The following is a 21,272-nucleotide window of genomic DNA, read 5'->3' as shown; positions in this document are numbered from 1 at the left end:
GGTACAAATCTGTCGTTCTGCCCCTGAACAGGCAGTTAACCCACTGTTCCTAGGCCGTCATTGAAAATAAGAATTTGTTCTTAACGGACTTGCCTGGTTAAATAAAGATATAAAAACTCTTTACAGTTGTTTTTCTCTCGTATGTTATTATATAATAACATATATTATATGTTATTCAATCATAAGTCTAGGGGCTGTGTCTAAAATGCATTCTTTGAATGAACCAAGAACGAGGTACCAAAGTACAATTATTTGTATTATTGAAATTCCATACATTTTGAAGGACACAAATGTCAAATGTGTTACAAAAATCTACACATCATTCTTTAAAAAATGTAACACAAAAAAAACATCACAAACAGATTAACACAAAAACAGAGTTTTTACATTCAAAAACATTTTAAAAGCTTAAGAGTATACATTTATTTCAATACCGTCTTATTCTCACAGAGCATACTATTCAATGTGGCAAAGTCATTATTTAAGTCTAACTTTAAAAAAAAATTATTGAATAAGATGTTTTTTTTTTTCTTAAACAATGAATTTTATGGATGTGATATTTAGCAGGAATTATAATCAAATGTACTAAAGTACAAAGTTGACTCCTGAGAAATAGAGTTACTTTTAACATGCGATGTGGTAATAGAACTCCAAGAATTGTAATATAATATAATGATTTTATGACATCACCGTAGAATTCTACCATTTTAGTTCCACCATTTCGTTTTGAACCGCCTGGGGCTGCCTTGCCTCATGGAGCAGTGATCATAGCAGTTGGTTGTTACGCAGAAGGATGACTGCTTGTGATTTGCTAGAGTTAGCCCCCCCCCCCCCCCTCTTTTGTAGGTAACTTATTACAAGAGTTTGCGGGCGGAGTCGGTTACCATAAGAGATAAATTGTGTGCCGTACAATAGGAGAGCCGGGTACGAAATTGTCCATTACTATTCTGTAGCGGGGGACAGTACAGGAATCGGGTACCTAAACCCATTAGATAATATTAATTGAAAAGGGAAATTAAAAGGCAAAACAAAATGTCGACAAATAAAGATGGAGACGGTGGATGGAAGAGCTTTCTATGGAATTCGGAAAGGAAGGAATTTCTAGGACGCACTGGTGGCAGTTGGTGTAAGTACATACATCTGTAATAAACTACTTTTAATCGACGCTTTTCTGGAAATGAACTCGAGGATAAGAATGATACGAGGTGTAACCCTGTTGTTTCCGTGTATTGTCAGAGTAATGTAACGGCACAGAGAGTATTTCCTGATTGAGAAATACAGCACCTGTTTGATTGGACGTAGCATGCTGTGTAGTGAAATTCACTTTTCAATGGAAAAATTACAGGAGAAACACAGAGAATGAGTTAAACGTGATTTATAAACAACTACATCTGTAAAATAACCGTATAACCCATTGATGGAATACGATTAAAATACATGTAATGAAAATGAGTACTGTCTAAAAGGAAGTTGAAATATATTCAGACTTTTAGGTCAAGTGAACGTTAATAATGTTCCTATTCGTTATTATTCGTTTAACCCGGGTCGATCGTGTACAGTGAAAGCTAGAGTCGGCGTCCTTTGCCAAAGAGGTCATTTTGAAGGACATCATTTACATTATATGGTGGCAATTGGGAGTGTTGGATTGCAACTAACATGTGCTTGTCTTGCCAACATGGCATGCTTGTTTCTGCTGTCACATAGTTAGCCTAGATTTTAGAAAATTGATAAAGAGTTGGTAAATATCAATTGCTTTCTTTCTCTGAACAAAATAATGTGCCAAATGACAGGGGGACATCCATTACCTCGGTAATTAGCTGTTTTATCCCAATACAGTTAGTTTTTTTTAAGGAATCAGGGTTCAAGGTTAGCAGTCAAGGTGATCGGGCCTTTTCGCCTGAAACTGATGTCATTGTTTTGGACTGAGAGATTGTAATGTAAAATGAAGCCAACAATGAGCAGTGATTTACCAATGAGACACTTTCTTGTTCAACTGGTGAGCTTGCAACACTGTAACACAGACGTTATCTCTACATTTTTTTGCTCAGTATTCGAGTGGGAGACTGTTGCAGTAGGGAGCTAGTTTATCTATTGGCAACATTTCGTTTATTTTTATATTTTTTTATCTAGGCTCTTTTTGTCCATAGAAAGATCATGTCACGACTCACATGCTCGGTTTCTGTAGGACCACCCCTCCCCCACAGACAACTTTGTTTCCTTTAGCAGCTACTGGTAACAAGTTGTTGCTTAAATCAATTCCTCGAGTTCACATAGGTAGGGCGGTTATTACGGTAGGCTTTCACAATACGAGCAAAAATAAAGACAGATTGTACGCTCTAGTAGGGGACACAGTTACAAGGCAATGGTCAACGGTTGTCATTTGTTTCCTGAATGCAGCCAGACTATTTTGGTAACGCAAAGAGCGCCTGTTCACTGATAAGTGTTGGTTTATCTCTCGAAACAGTTGCTGTTCTCTGAATTCATTTCTAGAATTCAGAAGCTCAATGAAGTAGTTTGCTACGTTTTGAAAGTCCCAAGGTTTCTGGCGTGTAGCCTTTGTTTGCGTAGCCTACATATCGCGCACGGTATTATCAAGCGCACGTCGAGTTACATCGATGTGGTTGTTACAGCCTGGTCTCATATACTGTCATAACATAGTAAATCTAAATCCGGGACTGTAACATTAGTATGATATGGTTACATAAGACAGATGGTTACTTGAGGCAAAAAAACGAATGTCGGATGGGTGGGTGTATAACGCCAACATCTTGCAAGCCAAAGGTTGCGAGTTTGAATCTCATCACAGACAACTTTAGAATTTTATCTACTTACTTATTTTTAGCAACTTAGCATGTTAGCTAACACTTAACTCTTTAACCTAACTCAAACACCCTAGCCTAGCTAGAATTCGTAACATATCATACGAAATGGGCGATAGACATCCACAAATTAGTACATAGTGTCAAATATCACAGGAAATGGAGTGTCTCAGATTTACGTACTCAATAATATAAAAGCTCTGAGACCAGGCTGCAGCGGTTATTGCTCAGGATAAAGCTTTCCAATAGGTTGGCTGTGCAGCACCATCTCATTTTCGCATCAAATCACAATTGCTCATCATCAAAAATGGTAGGAATTAGAGACTACTGTAGGCTACATTGATTCTGGTCTTCATTTAGTGACACTTGTATCCAACGACGGCGTAATAACCCCTATACTGACGGCTACCCAGTGCCTATAGTCTTTTGAAAGGTAAGCACGAAATAGGATAATTATGATAATCTCAGCAATCTCTGTGCTGCTTGCCTTGAGAAATGTGAGAACGTGCCTGAGTTGTCCATTCACAACATGAAGCCATGCCTGCCTGACTGTCTACCCTGCTGCTCTGGGGGGGGGGAATAGACCGAGCTGAGAGAGGTTATCACAAGGACTGGAAGGCATTCAACAAGTCTCCTATTGGCCAATTAGATCACATTCACTCAGTGGTCCGATGGCTCTTTATTACAAGAGAGCGAGAAAACGATAGCGGTCTGAATTGAGCTATTCCCCCTGAGCTTCCACACAATATGCGGTCGTAGGTAAGAAAAACACGGATTTGAGAGACTAAAATGAATTGGACTTTGGAACAGGCCTATAGGGCTCGCCAGCTTGTAGTCCCGATGGCTCGTTGCTCAAAGCCTACAGGGGAAATTAATGCAGCTTTTGGAAGTGTTTTGGATAACACGGTCTGAGGTTAACAGGTTTCGGAGATCTTATACGTTTTGTTCTATGAGATAATATAAGTCAGTTTATTTATGAGATAAGTCAGCTTGATGAGCCTACTTACTTAACTATCTCCTGTTTCTGTTGTGATGGTTCAGCTTGATGTACAGTACACTCCCTGGACAGGACGCTAGTCTGTGACAGGGCCTTACCCCTGGACAGGACACTAGTCTATCACTAGGCCTTACCCCTGGACAGAACACTAGTCTATCACAGGGCCTTACCCCTGGACAGGACACTAGTCTATCACTGGGCCTTACCCCTGGACAGGACACTAGTCTATCACAGGGCCTTACCCCTGGACAGAACGCTAGTCTATCACAAAAGTGACGTTAGCTGATGAAGATGACTTAAAACTTAAAATAAGATCTGTGTTTGGTGTAGTCTTACCTTGGCGTGACGTTGTGATAGCCATGTAAGTCTCTCTAGGACAAGGTGACTTTTATCAATATATTCGGCTCTATTTACACTCAGTTAAAAAAATTCTAATTAGCATCAAAGAAGACATCATGCAAGACTTCAAAACCCTGCTAGCTCCTCCATCTCATCTCTAGCAGACACATTTTCTAACAGGTATTGTGTCAATTTAAAACTTGCACAAGACTATTCACAGAATAGTCAATTTAAAGAAATGTAGCGTATTTGTTAACTACTACATTTAGCTAACATTAGATAGTTAATTCAGAGATTATTCCCCTTGCCTTGATTCGTCAGTCTCGTCCAGATCATCATGGTATTTGTAGTTCTTTATGATAGCCACATTAGCAGCTAATTAGCATTTCATTTTTAGAAACAGGCTAATATATTGATAAGTCACCTTGTCCAAGAGATTTACACGATTATCAAAACATCACGCCAGGGTAAGTCTACACGAAACACAGACCAGGCTATCAAAACATCACGCCAGGGTAAGTCTACACGAAACACAGACCAGGCTATCAAAACATCACGCCAGGGTAAGTCTACACGAAACACAGACCAGGCTATCAAAACATCACGCCAGGGTAAGTCTACACGAAACACAGACCAGGCTATCAAAACATCACGCCAGGGTAAGTCTACACGAAACACAGCCCAGGCTATCAAAACATCACGCCAGGGTAAGTCTACACGAAACACAGACCAGGCTATCAAAACATCACGCCAGGGTAAGTCTACACGAAACACAGCCCAGGCTATCAAAACATCACGCCAGGGTAAGTCTACACGAAACACAGCCCAGGCTATCAAAACATCACGCCAGAGCTCACTGCCATGGTTACCGCTAGTCAATCAGTCTCTCTCTCACCCCAGAGGTCACTGCCATGGTTACCGCCAGTCAATCAGTCTCTCTCTCTCATCCCAGAGCTCACTGCCATGGTTACCGCCAGTCAATCAGTCTCTCTCTCTCACCCCAGAGCTCACTGCCATGGTTACCGCCAGTCAATCAGTCTCTCTCCCTCCCTCTCACACACACGCACCCAGACACTGTTGCACTATGAAGTTATTCTGCTCAAACAATGCACTAGTAAAAGTGTTTCCTGTAGATTGTTTAGTCACTGGATGTTTTGTTGTGACCCAAGGTTAAGGGCAGCAGGGTTGATTTACTATCGGCCATCCTGTCACCTTCACATGCAGGGAGAGAAAGTAACATGTCTTGCCACACCTGTCTCTGCCTGCCTGACTGCATGGCGCCATGTGATGTGTGTGTGTGTGTGTGTGTGGAGGGGGGTGTGTATGAGTTTGGGGATGTTTGTAAATGAGGCTGATAGAGGAGAGGGACTGGTAACCGTCGACAACAAGCCAGAGTGACTCATCCTGCTAGTCTAGAAGTGATGTTGCCCTCCGTTACTATTGCATCATGGGAGGGAGACAAGATTAATTTCAACACAGCATATGGAGTGGTGTAGAGTAGAGTGGTGTAGAGTAGAGTGGTGTAGAGTAGAGAACAGTAGAGTGGTGTAGAGTAGAGAACATTATAGTGTGATGTATAGTAAAGTACAGTAGAGTGGTGTAGAGTAGAGAACAGTAGAGTGGTGTAGAATAGAGAACAGTAGAGTGGTGTAGATTAGAGAACAGTAGAGTGGTGTAGAATAGAGAACAGTAGAGTGTGGTGTAGAATAGAGAACAGTAGAGTGTGGTGTAGAGTAGAGAACAGTAGAGTGTGGTGTAGAGTAGAGAACAGTAGAGTGGTGTAGAGTAAAGAACAGTAGAGTGGTGTAGAGTAGAGAACATTATAGTGTGGTGTAGAGTAGAGAACAGTAGAGTGGTGTATAGTAAAGTACAGTAGAGTGGTGTAGAGTAGAGAACAGTAGAGTGGTATAGAATAGAGAACAGTAGAGTGGTGTAGATTAGAGAACAGTAGAGTGGTGTAGAGTAGAGAACAGTAGAGTGGTGTAGAGTAGAGTGGTGTAGAGCACAGTAGAGTAGTGTAGAGTAGAGAACAGTAGAGTGTGGTGTAGAGTAGAGAACAGTAGAGTGGTGTAGAATAGAGAACAGTAGAGTGGTGTAGAGTAGAGCACAGTAGAGTAGTGTAGAGTAGAGAACAGTAGAGTGGTGTAGAGAACAGTAGAGTAGAGAACAGTAGAGTGGTGTAGAGTAGAGAACAGTAGAGTGGTGTAGAGTGGTGTAGAATAGAGAACAGTAGAGTGGTGTAGAGTAGAGCACAGTAGAGTAATGTAGAGTGGAGAACAGTAGAGTGGTGTAGAGTAGAGAACAGTAGAGTAGAGAACAGTAGAGTGGTGTAGAGTAGAGAACAGTAGAGTGGTGTAGAGTAGAGTGGTGTAGAGTAAAGAACAGTAGAGTGGTGTAGAGTAGAGAACATTATAGTGTGGTGTAGAGTAGAGAACAGTAGAGTGGTGTATAGTAAGTACAGTAGAGTGGTGTAGAGTAGAGAACAGTAGAGTGGTGTAGAATAGAGAACAGTAGAGTGGTGTAGAGTAGAGAACAGTAGAGTGGTGTAGAGTAGAGAACAGTAGAGTGGTGTAGAGTAGAGAACAGTAGAGTGGAGTGGTGTAGAGTACAGAACAGTAGAGTAGAGTAGTGTAGAGTAGAGAACAGTAGTGTAGAGTAGAGAACAGTAGAGTGGTGTAGAGTAGAGAACAGTAGAGTAGTGTAGAGTAGAGAACAGTAGAGTAGTGTAGAGAACAGTAGAGTGGTGTAGAGTAGAGAACAGTAGCGTGGTGTAGAATAGAGAACAGTAGAGTGGTGTAGAGTAGAGAACAGTAGAGTAGAGTGGTGTAGAGTAGAGAACAGTAGAGTGGTGTAGAGTAGAGAACAGTAGAGTGGTGTAGAGTAGAGAACAGTAGAGTGGTGTAGAGTAGAGAACAGTAGAGTGGTGTAGAGTAGAGAACAGTAGAGTGGTGTAGAGTAGAGAACAGTAGAGTGGTGTAGAGTAGAGAACAGTAGAGTGGTGTAGAGTAGAGAACAGTAGAGTAGAGAACAGTAGAGTGGTGTAGAGTAGAGAACAGTAGAGTAGAGAACAGTAGTGGTGTAGAGTAGAGAACAGTAGAGTGGTGTAGAGTAGAGAACAGTAGAGTAGTGTAGAGAATAGTAGAGTGGTGTAGAGTAGAGAACAGTAGAGTAGTGTAGAGAACAGTAGAGTAGTGTAGAGAACAGTAGAGTGGTGTAGAGTAGAGAACAGTAGAGTGGTGTAGAGTAGAGAACAGTAGAGTGGTGTAGAGTAGAGAACAGTAGAGTGGTGTAGAGTAGAGAACAGTAGAGTAGAGAACAGTAGAGTGGTGTAGAGTAGAGAACAGTAGAGTGGTGTAGAGTAGAGAACATTAGAGTGGTGTAGAGTAGAGAACAGTAGAGTGGTGTAGAGTAGAGAACAGTAGAGTGGTGTAGAGTAGAGAACAGTAGAGTGGTGTAGAGTAGAGAACAGTAGAGTAGAGAACAGTAGAGTGGTGTAGAGTAGAGAACAGTAGAGTGGTGTAGAGTAGAGCACAGTAGAGTGGTGTAGAGTAGAGAACAGTAGAGTAGAGAACAGTAGAGTGGTGTAGAGTAGAGAACAGTAGTGGTGTAGAGTAGAGAACAGTAGAGTGGTGTAGAGTAGAGAACAGTAGAGTAGTGTAGAGAACAGTAGAGTGGTGTAGAGTAGAGAACAGTAGAGTAGTGTAGAGAACAGTAGAGTAGTGTAGAGAACAGTAGAGTGGTGTAGAGTAGAGAACAGTAGAGTGGTGTAGAGTAGAGAACAGTAGAGTGGTGTAGAGTAGAGAACAGTAGAGTGGTGTAGAGTAGAGAACAGTAGAGTAGAGAACAGTAGAGTGGTGTAGAGTAGAGAACAGTAGAGTAGAGAACAGTAGAGTGGTGTAGAGTAGAGAACAGTAGTGGTGTAGAGTAGAGAACAGTAGAGTGGTGTAGAGTAGAGAACAGTAGAGTGGTGTAGAGTAGAGAACAGTAGAGTAGAGAACAGTAGAGTGGTGTAGAGTAGAGAACAGTAGAGTGGTGTAGAGTAGAGAACAGTAGAGTGGTGTAGAGAACAATAGAGTAGAGAACAGTAGTGGTGTAGAGTAGAGAACAGTAGAGTGGTGTAGAGCAGAGAACAGTAGAGTAGAGAACAGTAGAGTGGTGTAGAGTAGAGAACAGTAGAGTGGTGTAGAGTAGAGAACAGTAGAGTGGTGTAGAGTAGAGAACAGTAGTGGTGTAGAGTAGAGAACAGTAGAGTGGTGTAGAGTAGAGAACAGTAGAGTGGTGTAGAGCAGAGAACAGTAGAGTAGAGTAGTGTAGAGTAGAGAACAGTAGAGTAGAGTGGTGTAGAGTAGAGAACAGTAGAATGGTGTAGAGTAGAGAACAGTAGAGTGGTGTAGAGAACAGTAGAGTAGTGTAGAGTAGAGAACAGTAGAGTAGAGAACAGTAGAGCAGAGAACAGTAGAGTAGAGTGGTGTAGAATAGAGAACAGTAGAGTGGTGTAGAGAACAGTGGAGTGGTGTAGAGAACAGTAAAGTGGTGTAGAGAACAGTAGAGTGGTGTAGAGAACAGTGGAGTGGTGTAGAGAACAGTAGAGTGGTGTAGAATAGAGTGGTGTAGAGTAGAGAACAGTAGAGTGGTGTAGAGAACAGTAGAGTGGTGTAGAGAACAGTGGAGTGGTGTAGAGAAGAGTGGTGTAGAGTAGAGAACAGTAGAGTAGTGTAGAATAGAGTGGTGTAGAGTAGAGAACAGTAGAGTGGTGTAGAGTAGAGTGCTGTAGAGAACAGTGGAGTGGTGTAGAGAACAGTGGTGTGGTGTAGAGTAGAGTGGTGTAGAGAACAGTAGAGTGGTGTAGAGAACAGTAGAGTGGTGTAGAGAACAGTGGAGTGGTGTAGAGAAGAGTGGTGTAGAGTAGAGAACAGTAGAGTGGTGTAGAATAGAGTGGTGTAGAGTAGAGAACAGTAGAGTGGTGTAGAGTAGAGTGGTGTAGAGAACAGTAGAGTAGAGTAGAGAACAGTAGAGCAGAGAACAGTAGAGTAGAGTGGTGTAGAATAGAGAACAGTAGAGTGGTGTAGAGTAGATTGGTGTAGAGAACAGTGGAGTGGTGTAGAGAACAGTGGAGTGGTGTAGAGAACAGTAGAGTGGTGTAGAGTAGAGAACAGTAGAGTGGTGTAGAATAGAGTGGTGTAGAGTAGAGAACAGTAGAGTGGTGTAGAGAACAGTGGAGTGGTGTAGAGTAGAGAACAGTAGAGTGGTGTAGAATAGAGTGGAGTAGAGAACAGTAGAGTGGTGTAGAATAGAGTGGTGTAGCGTAGAGTGGAGTAGAGAACAGTAGAGTGGTGTAGAGTAGAGAACAGTAGAGTGGTGTAGAATAGAGTGGTGTAGAGTAGAGAACAGTAGAGTAGAGAACAGTAGAGTAGTGTAGAGAACAGTAGAGTGGTGTAGAGTAGAGTGGTGTAGAGTAGAGAACAGTAGAGTGGTGTAGAGTAGAGAACAATAGAGTGGTGTAGAGAACAATAGAGTGGTGTAGAGTAGAGAACAGAATGTTCTGTAGTAGTGTATGTGTAGGGGAGGGAATGTTCTGTAGTAGTGTATGTGTAGGGGAGGGAATGTTCTGTAGTAGTGTATGTGTACGGAATGTTCTGAAGTAGTGTATGTGTAGGGGAGGGAATGTTCTGTAGTAGGGGATGTTCTGTAGTAGTGTATGTGTAGGGAAGGGAATGTTCTGTAGTAGTGTATGTGTACCGAATGTTCTGTAGTAGTGTATGTGTAGGGAAGGGAATGTTTTGTAGTAGTGTATGTGTAGGGAAGGGAATGTTTTGTAGTAGTGTATGTGTAGGGGAGGGAATGTTCTGTAGTAGTGTATGTGTACGGAATGTTCTGTAGTAGTGTAGGGAATGTTCTGTAGTAGTGTATTTGTACGGAATGTTCTGGAGTAGTGTAGGGAATGTTCTGTAGTAGTGTATGTGTAGGGAATGTTCTGTAGTAGTGTATGTGTAGGGGATATTCTGTAGTAGTGTAGGGAATATTCTGTAGTAGTGTATGTGTAGGGAATGTTCTGTAGTAGTGTATGTGTAGGGGATATTCTGTAGTAGTGTAGGGGATATTCTGTAGTAGTGTAGGGAATATTCTGTAGTAGTGTATGTGTAGGGAATGTTCTGTAGTAGTGTATGTGTAGGGAATGTTCTGTAGTAGTGTATGTGTAGGGAATGTTCTGTAGTAGTGTAGGGGATATTCTGTAGTAGTGTCGGTGATATTCTGTAGTAGTGTATGTGTAGGGAATGTTCTGTAGTAGTGTAGGGGACATTCTGTAGTAGTGTAGGTGATATTCTGTAGTAGTGTATGTGTAGGGAATGTTCTGTAGTAGTGTATGTGTAGGGAATGTTCTGTAGTAGTGTAGGGGATATTCTGTAGTAGTGTATGTGTAGGGAATGTTCTGTAGTAGTGTAGGGGATATTCTGTAGTAGTGTAGGTGATATTCTGTAGTAGTGTAGGGAATATTTTGTAGTAGTGTAGGGAATATTCTGTAGTAGTGTAGGGGATATTCTGTAGTAGTGTATGTGTAGGGAATGTTCTGTAGTAGTGTAGGGGACATTCTGTAGTAGTGTAGGTGATATTCTGTAGTAGTGTATGTGTAGGGAATGTTCTGTAGTAGTGTAGGGGATATTCTGTAGTGGTGTATGTGTAGGGAATGTTCTGTAGTAGTGTAGGGAATATTCTGTAGTAGTGTAGGGGATATTCTGTAGTAATGTAGGGGATATTCTGTAGTAGTGTATGTGTAGGGAATGTTCTGTAGTAGTGTAGGGGATATTCTGTAGTAGTGTAGGGAATATTCTGTAGTAGTGTAGGGGATATTCTGTAGTAGTGTAGGGAATATTCTGTAGTAGTGTAGGGGATATTCTGTAGTAATGTAGGGGATATTCTGTAGTAGTGTATGTGTAGGGAATGTTCTGTAGTAGTGTAGGGGATATTCTGTAGTAGTGTAGGGAATATTCTGTAGTAGTGTAGGGAATATTCTGTAGTAGTGTAGGGGATATTCTGTAGTAGTGTATGTGTAGGGAATGTTCTGTAGTAGTGTATGTGTAGGGAATGTTCTGTAGTAGTGTAGGGGATATTCTGTAGTAGTGTAGGTGATATTCTGCAGTAGTGTAGGGAATATTTTGTAGTAGTGTAGGGAATATTCTGTAGTAGTGTAGGGGATATTCTGTAGTAGTGTAGGGGATATTCTGTAGTAGTGTATGTGTAGGGAATATTCTGTAGTAGTGTATGTGTAGGGAATATTCTGTAGTAGTGTATGTGTAGGGAATATTCTGTAGTAGTGTATGTGTAGGGAATATTCTGTAGTAGTGTAGGGGATATTCTGTAGTAGTGTAGGGAATATTCTGTAGTAGTGTAGGGGATATTCTGTAGTAATGTAGGGGATATTCTGTAGTAGTGTATGTGTAGGGAATGTTCTGTAGTAGTGTAGGGGATATTCTGTAGTAGTGTAGGGGATATTCTGTAGTAGTGTATGTGTAGGGAATGTTCTGTAGTAGTGTAGGGGATATTCTGTAGTAGTGTAGGGGATATTCTGTAGTAGTGTAGGGGATATTCTGTAGTAGTGTAGGGGATATTCTGTAGTAGTGTATGTGTAGGGAATATTCTGTAGTAGTGTAGGGGATATTCTGTAGTAGTGTATGTGTAGGGAATATTCTGTAGTAGTGTAGGGGATATTCTGTAGTAGTGTAGGTGATATTCTGTAGTAGTGTATGTGTAGGGAATATTCTGTAGTAGTGTATGTGTAGGGAATATTCTGTAGTAGTGTAGGGGATATTCTGTAGTAGTGTAGGGGATATTCTGTAGTAGTGTAGGGGATATTCTGTAGTAGTGTAGGGGATATTCTGTAGTAGTGTAGGGGATATTCTGTAGTAGTGTATGATTAGGGAATATTCTGTAGTAGTGTATGATTAGGGAATATTCTGTAGTAGTGTAGGGGATATTCTGTAGTAGTGTAGGGGATATTCTGTAGTAGTGTATGATTAGGGGATATTCTGTAGTAGTGTATGATTAGGGAATATTCTGTAGTAGTGTAGGGAATATTCTGTAGTAGTGTATGATTAGGGGATATTCTGTAGTATTGTAGGGGATATTCTGTAGTAGTGTAGGGGATATTCTGTAGTAGTGTAGGGGATATTCTGTAGTAGTGTAGGGGATATTCTGTAGTAGTGTAGGGGATATTCTGTAGTAGTGTAGGGGATATTCTGTAGTAGTGTATGATTAGGGAATATTCTGTAGTAGTGTATGATTAGGGAATATTCTGTAGTAGTGTAGGGGATATTCTGTAGTAGTGTAGGGGATATTCTGTAGTAGTGTATGATTAGGGGATATTCTGTAGTAGTGTATGATTAGGGAATATTCTGTAGTAGTGTAGGGAATATTCTGTAGTAGTGTATGATTAGGGGATATTCTGTAGTATTGTAGGGGATATTCTGTAGTAGTGTAGGGGATATTCTGTAGTAGTGTAGGGGATATTCTGTAGTAGTGTAGGGGATATTCTGTAGTAGTGTAGGGGATATTCTGTAGTAGTGTAGGGGATATTCTGTAGTAGTGTAGGGGATATTCTGTAGTAGTGTAGGTGATATTCTGTAGTAGTTGTGTAGCAACAGGAGTTGTATCTACCCTGGCATTAACAGCATAGTGAGGATTAACAGGCTGTGGAAGTTACGCTGAAGTTTACAGTCAATTCAGAGAAAGTTAAACCGTAGAGAGATTTAGTTAGTACCAGGAAGATTAACACTCTTATGCCTCTCACAAAGATTTAGACTGTCTTTGTAATTAAATAAATACTTGAATGACTTCTCATATTGGATCATAAGCACTTATAATGACAGCATCAGTTTAGTTTAGATAGGCAAATATTTGGTTGTTTTTGTTCAGCCATTTTGTAAGTGATTTTTATAGACATGTCCATTAGTTACTGAGCTGTGGTGGCAAAGGAGGACACGTTGAATTAGATGAATCTCAATCACCAATATATCCCTATAACCCTCAAATATCATCTAAGGTTAAATAACTGAACTTTTGTTGTATTTTGATTGTTATTTGAATTCTAGCCAGGCACGCCACACCATGCATGGCTCAGCACATTCCTAGTCTCTAGAGTTACTCAGCCCTTCAAACCCCCAGATGTCTTCCGTTCAGCGTCCTGTCAGGCTAATGTCTAAGGTGTTCTTCCTGGAGAGGGAAGTTTGCCTGGAATTTCCAGTTAGAATCAATTCAGGCAACATGTTCAAGGGGGACCTGGCAGGGTGAATCTGTATAATGATGGGGGAGACAGGAGTATTGTTGACATGCATTCACCATGTTAGTTCTGCTAAAACAGGACATGCATATATCACTACGCCGTCTACTACTAATCTGTCTTGTCTATTTGTAACGAATCCCTTCGGTCTTTCTCTCCACAGTTAAAATCTTGTTGTTCTACCTGATCTTCTATGGATGCTTGGCTGGGATTTTCATTGGGACCATCCAGGCCCTGCTGCTAACCCTTAGTAACTACAAACCCACCTACCAGGACAGAGTAGCCCCACCAGGTAAAGACTGCTCTACTCCCCTTATACTGATTTATACGGCTTTATGTTGCTTTATACTGCTTTATGTTGCTTTATACTGCTTTATGTTGCTTTATACTGTGTTATGTTGCTTTATACTGCTTTATGTTGCTTTATGTTGCTTTATGTTGCTTTATACTGCTTTATGTTGCTTTATACTGCTTTATACTGCTTTATGTTGCTTTATACTGCTTTATACTGCGTTATACTGCTTTATGTTGCTTTATACTGCTTTATGTTGCTTTATACTGCTTTATGTTGCTTTATGTTGCTTTATACTGCTTTATACTGCTTTATACTGCTTTATACTGCGTTATACTGCTTTATGTTGCTTTATACTGCTTTATGTTGCTTTATACTGTGTTATGTTGCTTTATACTGCTTTATGTTGCTTTATACTGCTTTATGTTGCTTTATGTTGCTTTATACTGCTTTATGTTGCATTATACTGCTTTATACTGCTTTATGTTGCTTTATACTGTGTTATGTTGCTTTATACTGCTTTATGTTGCTTTATACTGCTTTATGTTGCTTTATACTGCTTTATGTTGCTTTATGTTGCTTTATGTTGCTTTATACTGCTTTATGTTGCTTTATACTGCGTTATACTGCGTTATACTGCTTTATACTGCTTTATACTGCTTTATACTGCATTATACTGCTTTATGTTGCTTTATACTGCTTTATGTTGCTTTATACTGCTTTATGTTGCTTTATACTGCTTTATGTTGCTTTATACTGCTTTATGTTGCTTTATACTGCTTTATACTGCTTTATACTGCTTTATACTGCTTTATGTTGCTTTATACTGTGTTATACTGCGTTATACTGCGTTATACTGCGTTATACTGCGTTATACTGCTTTATACTGTGTTATACTGCTTTATACTGCATTATACTGCTTTATGTTGCTTTATACTGCATTATACTGCTTTATACTGCGTTATGCTGCTTTATACTGTGTTATACTGCTTCATGTTGCTTTATACTGCTTTATACTGCATTATACTGCTTTATGTTGCTTTATACTGCTTTGTACTGCGTTATACTGCGTTATACTGCTTTATGTTGCTTTATACTGCTTTATACTGCTTTATGTTGCTTTATACTGCTTTATACTGCGTTATACTGCTTTATACTGCTTTATGTTGCTTTATGTTGCTTTATACTGCTTTATGTTGCTTTATACTGCTTTATGTTGCTTTATGTTGCTTTATACTGCATTATACTGCTTTATGTTGCTTTATACTGCTTTATACTGCGTTATACTGCTTTATGTTGCTTTATACTGCTTTATACTGCTTTATGTTGCTTTATGTTGCTTTATACTGCATTATACTGCTTTATGTTGCTTTATACTGCTTTATACTGCGTTATACTGCGTTATACTGCTTTATGTTGCTTTATACTGCTTTATGTTGCTTTATACTGCTTTATGTTGCTTTATACTGCTTTATACTGCTTTATACTGCTTTATGTTGCTTTATACTGCTTTATGTTGCTTTATACTGTGTTATGTTGCTTTATACTGCTTTATGTTGCTTTATACTGCTTTATGTTGCTTTATGTTGCTTTATACTGCTTTATGTTGCATTATACTGCTTTATACTGCTTTATGTTGCTTTATACTGTGTTATGTTGCTTTATACTGCTTTATGTTGCTTTATACTGCTTTATGTTGCTTTATGTTGCTTTATACTGCTTTATGTTGCTTTATACTGCTTTATGTTGCTTTATACTGTTATACTGCGTTATACTGCGTTATACTGCGTTATACTGCTTTATACTGCTTTATACTGCTTTATACTGCATTATACTGCTTTATGTTGCTTTATACTGCTTTATGTTGCTTTATACTGCTTTATGTTGCTTTATACTGCTTTATACTGCTTTATGTTGCTTTATACTGCTTTATGTTGCTTTATACTGCTTTATACTGCTTTATACTGCTTTATACTGCTTTATGTTGCTTTATACTGTGTTATACTGCGTTATACTGCGTTATACTGCTTTATACTGTGTTATACTGCTTTATACTGCATTATACTGCTTTATGTTGCTTTATACTGCATTATACTGCTTTATGCTGCTTTATACTGTGTTATACTGCTTCATGTTGCTTTATACTGCTTTATACTGCATTATACTGCTTTATGTTGCTTTATACTGCTTTATACTGCGTTATACTGCGTTATACTGCTTTATGTTGCTTTATACTGCTTTATACTGCATTACACTGCTTTATGTTGCTTTATGTTGCTTTATACTGCTTTATACTGCTTTATGTTGCTTTATACTGCTTTATACTGCGTTATACTGCTTTATACTGCTTTATGTTGCTTTATACTGCTTTATACTGCTTTATGTTGCTTTATACTGCTTTATGTTGCTTTATGTTGCTTTATACTGCTTTATGTTGCTTTATGTTGCTTTATACTGCTTTATACTGCTTTATACTGCTTTATACTGCTTTATGTTGCTTTATGTTGCTTTATACTGCTTTATGTTGCTTTATGTTGCTTTATACTGCTTTATACTGCTTTATACTGCTTTATACTGCTTTATGTTGCTTTATACTGCGTTATACTGCTTTATACTGCTTTATACTGCTTTATACTGCTTTATGTTGCTTTATACTGCGTTATACTGCTTTATACTGCTTTATACTGCTTTATGTTGCTTAATGAAATATCCTTTTGTGATTGTATTAAGTGTGATTTCCATCAGAAGCTAATTGAAGGGATAAGATGTGCTCTTGGAGGTGGTAGAGATTGAGGAGTTATACAGCGCCTTCGGAAAGTATTCAAACCCCTTGACTTTCTTTTCTCATTTTGTTACGTTACAGGCTTATTCTAAAATTATAGTTTTTTCCCTCTTCAATCTACACACAATACCCCATAATGACAAAGCAAAAACAGTCTTTTGGAAATGTTTGCAAATGTATTAAAAATAACTAAAATATCTTAGTTACATAAATATTCAGACCCTTTACTCAATTCTTTGTTGAAGCATCTTGGGCAGCGATTACAGCCTCGAGTCTTCTTGGGTATGATGCTACAAGCTTGGCACACCTGTATTTGGGGAGCTTCTCCCATTCTTCTCTGCAGAACATCTCAAGCTCTGTTAGGTTGGATGGGGAGCGTTGCTGCACAGCTATTTTCCGGTCTCTCCAGAGATGTTCAATCGGGTTCAAGTCCGGGCTCTGCCTGGGCCACTCAAGGACATTCAGAAACTTGTCCCAAAGCCACTAGTTTGTTTTCTTGGCTGTGTGCTTAGGGTAGTTGTCCTGTTAGAAGGTGAACCTTCACCCCAGTCTGAGGTCCTGAGTGCTCTGGAGCAGGTTTTCATCAAGGATCTCTCTGTACTTTGCTCCGTTCATCTTTCCCTCGATCCCGACTAGTCTCCCAGTCCCTGCCTCTGAAAAACATCCCCACAGCATGATGCTGCCACCACCATGCTTCGCCGTAGGGATGGTGCCAGGTTTCCTCCAGACGTGACGCTTGGCATTCAGGCCAAATAGTTCAATCTTGGTTTCATCAGACCAAAGAATCTTGTTTCTCATGGTCTGAGAGTTCTTTAGGTGCCTTTTGACAAACTCCAAGTGGGCTGTCATGTGCCTTTTACTGAGAAGTGGCTTCCGTCTAGCCACTCTACCATAAAGGCCTGATTGGTGGAGTGCTGCAGAAATGGTTGTCCTTCTGGAAGGTTTTCCCATCTCCACACATTAACTCTAGAGTTCTGTCAGAGTGACCATTGGGTTCTTGGTCACCTCCCTGACCAAGGCCCTTCTCCGATTGATCAGTTTGGCTGGGCGGCCAGCTCTAGGAAGAGTCTTGGTGGTTCCAAACTTCTTCCATTTAAGAAAGTTATTGGTACCCTTCCCCAGATCTGTGCCTCGACACAATCCTGTCTCTGAGCTCTACGACAATTCCTTCAACCTCATGGCTTGGTTTTTGCTCTGACATGCACTGTCAACTGTGCGACCTTATAAAGACCGGTGTGTGCCTTTCCAAATCATGTCCAATCAATTGAATTGACCACAGGTGGACTCCAATCAAGTTGTAGAAACATCATGGATGATCAATGGAAACAGGATGCACCTGAGCTCAATAGCAAAGGGTCTGAATACTTATATAAATAAGGTATCTGTTTTTGTATTTTTAATAAATGTGCAAAAATGTGTCACCCGCTTTCGCTTTGTCATTATGGGGTATTGTGATGTCATTATGGGGTATTGTGATGTCATTATGGGGTATTGTGATGTCATTATGGGGTATTGTGATGTCATTATGGGGTATTGTGATGTCATTATGGGGTATTGTGTTGATGAGGAAAATGTTTATTTAATCCGTTTTAGAATCAGGCTGTAACGTAACAGAATGTGGAACAAGTCAAGGGGTCTGAATACTTTCCAAATGCACTGTATAAAATCTTCAAATCTTTAATCATGACACTGCTTGCGTTGTTCTGTTGGCTCAGTGGAACAAAAAAAAATGTAATGCCATTATAATTGAAAGATTATAGCTTCTGTAGTAAATGTGTTTTACAGAGAACATTTATACTGTGGACATAAATGGAACCACATAGGCATAGTAAGTAGCTGTATAATGTATGACAAATCATCTTGAAACTTGAAACACAGGCCTAGATGTATGTAAGAGAATATTTGAATGGGCTTTTATCAGAATCTACCATAATACATTGTACCATGTAAACCGCTGTGAAATATATTTTCCTGAACCCAAAATATAATATATATAAAACGCAAAAACAAAACTTAAGATCTGGAAGCATAGAAATAGTGCAGAAAGAACAGATCTACTGCATCTTAGACTTGATTTCAATGAGAACGCCAGATCTATAACACACATTTCCATGTGAATTTGGTCAGGTTGTCCATAACATGTTATTATTGCACGGTGGGTGAAGGGTTGTGGCTACTTTTCCCCTTTATGTTGCTGTTATGTGGTTGACGGTCTTACTTCCAAGGTTTCTGTAAAAACCTGCTCCTGAACCCCTCCTCCTCCCCACTGAAGGTCCCTCTGACCTCAGACAGCTTCAGCCATTTTGTCCTTCACTCTTCCTCCTCCCCGCCTGCCTGCCAGCCAGCCAGCTTCCCTCCTCAGTCTTCAGCTCTGGGAAACACAGTTTTTACTGGGACTCGACCGCCTGTCTGTTCATGAACACATCTTTGGGATCGGGTTTTCACACACTGCGTGTGCATGGCAGCTCATCTGAGCCTGTACTCCTGTATGTGGTACAGATGTAGGATCTTAATTTGAGCCAGTTTGCTACAGCAGGAAAATAATCCTGCAGCAACAGGAAATGTGGATTATAATTAATGGACATTTTTGTAGGGGTTGCTCCATCTTTTTATATGGGAAAATGAAGTCAAATTTCAAAATGGGTATTCAGACTTTTTAAACCTCAAATACACTACACATTTTCCTGCAACAGGGTGATCAAATTAAGATCCTAAATCTGTACATTCCCTGGAAATGGCAGAGAATCAACCCTTTAAGCCTGGTGAAATGATTTCTGTAATCTTTTGAGGGCACGTTGAAAGAGTCGAAACAGCCTGTTGTATGAGAAGTTACTGCTGCTTCCTTAGTCTGGCTGGGAGTATGTTTGGAAGCTCTCTCTCTCTGTCTGTCTGTCTGTTTCTGTCTGTCTCTGTCTGTTTCTGTCTGTCTCTGGCTGTCTCTCTCTGTCTGTCTCTCTGTCTCTCTCTCTGTCTCTGTCTGTCTGTGTCTGTCTGTGTCTCTCTCTCTGTCTGTCTGTCTGTCTCTTGTTTCTCTCAGGCTTTATTGGCATGGGAAACATGTTAACATTGCCAAAACAAAAGTGAGAAGAAACAATTTAAAAAATGAACCGTAAACATTACACTCATGTTTCAAAGAAATAGTGACATTTTAAATGTCATATTATGTCTATATACAGTGTTATAGTGATGTCAAATAGTTAGAGTACAAAAGGGAAAATAAATCAACATAAATATGGGTTGTATTTACAATGGTGTTTGTTTGTTCACTGGTTGACCTTTTCCTTGTCACCCAATAGATGCGGGAGTTTATCAAAATGGCTTTTTACTCTCTCTTTCTCTGTGCCAGGGCATCTCTCCTAGCCCTACCTACCCTGCCTGTGCCAAGGCCTGTTTGCACAGCACATGCTGTCATCTAGGTGGTATTTTTAGCAGCCATTGTAAAAGACTGGCTTCGTGCACATTGGCCTGTTTGCCCGTCGGCCATTTCCCCCTCCAAAGCTGTTGACTGTCAAAGGCCGCCCTGCGCCGCGAGGCAGCAGAAACCACATAAGTAGGTGTGGAGTGTCGTGAGCTGAAGTGAGTTTCCATTGGTGGCCACATAAAGGAAGGAGACGGCAGCTAGAGTTCTGAGGATAAAAGTTTCCATTGTGAGTGAAGAGCACGTGAGGCTTGGTGGTTGAGTAGGGGGGGTGGGGGGTGGGGGAGACTTACACAAGCCGTGGCTGGAAGTAAAATCAACTTGACTGTGTTGACCATGTGACTCCCCATAACATGTCCCAGGACATATGTTTTGAGTAGCATTAAGCTTTAAGACATGAACGGCTGGTTTTCATTGAGGTCTTACTCAATAGACACTGAATGAGGATTCATATTTGGATGTTGAGGAAAGAGCGTGGTGAAATAAACACAATGTTTCCTCTCTCTCTCTCTCTCTCTCTCTCTCGCTGTGTTCATGCCACGCCTAGCTGTGACCCTGTAGTGTGCACCAGGGCTGTCAATCTGTGGAAAATTACTGCCACAGTTTACATAGAGTTCCCATCTGAAGAGGACTGTTAAAACACCAAAGGGGGCCGGGCTTTTATGATTTTATTAACCCAAACGGAAAGGAATTAATGGTTAACCATCATTTAACGCTAAAAATGAATGTTGATTTTAATCTGAAAGAAAGTCAGTTAATTCAGGATTCTATATGTTTGTTACGTTGGTATGTAGTGTTTTGGAGGGTGGTACAACACAGTTTGTGTTTCAGTAGACCTTTGAAGGGGCCATTTATAATCCTGTTAAGTGTCCTCTCCAACCAGCAGGTCTCGACTGATTCATCAACCCATTCTATGGTTATACCAGTATCTTATCTTGGGATCTTTACTCCGGTCTGGCAAATTTGTAAAGCGCTTTTCACTTACAGACGGATATCACAAATCTCCTGACATGTCTTATCTGTGTTCTGTATCATCCATACTGACCCAGTGTGTTGTCTATCATCCATACTGACCTAGTGTGTTGTCTATCTACAGGTCTATCATCCATACTGACCCAGTGTGTTGTCTATCATCCATACTGACCTAGTGTGTTGTCTATCTACAGGTCTATCATCCATACTGACCCAGTGTGTTGTCTATCTACAGGTCTATCATCCATACTGACCTAGTGTGTTGTCTATCATCCATACTGACCCAGTGTGTTGTCTATCATCCATACTGACCTAGTGTGTTGTCTATCTACAGGTCTATCATCCATACTGACCTAGTGTGTTGTCTATCTACAGGTCT

At 40.2% G+C, this 21,272-nt stretch overlaps 1 protein-coding gene across 1 annotated transcript in view; it reads left to right on the top strand.

Annotated features, from left to right (window-relative positions):
- Window positions 1-745: 745 nt before the first annotated feature.
- The window catches only part of LOC139415111 (ATPase Na+/K+ transporting subunit beta 1a), a 29,749-nt gene continuing 9,222 nt past the window's right edge, over window positions 746-21,272 (top strand). Inside the window, exons 1-2 of the mRNA XM_071162976.1 lie at window positions 746-1,126; window positions 13,593-13,721. Coding sequence (XP_071019077.1) covers window positions 1,033-1,126; window positions 13,593-13,721 — 223 coding nt within the window. The 5' untranslated portion in view covers window positions 746-1,032. The remainder of the gene's footprint in view (window positions 1,127-13,592; window positions 13,722-21,272) is intronic.

This window comes from Oncorhynchus clarkii, chromosome 1, assembly GCF_045791955.1.
Source record: "Oncorhynchus clarkii lewisi isolate Uvic-CL-2024 chromosome 1, UVic_Ocla_1.0, whole genome shotgun sequence".
Lineage (NCBI taxonomy): Eukaryota > Metazoa > Chordata > Actinopteri > Salmoniformes > Salmonidae > Oncorhynchus > Oncorhynchus clarkii.
This window is presented reverse-complemented; position numbering and strand designations above follow the sequence as displayed.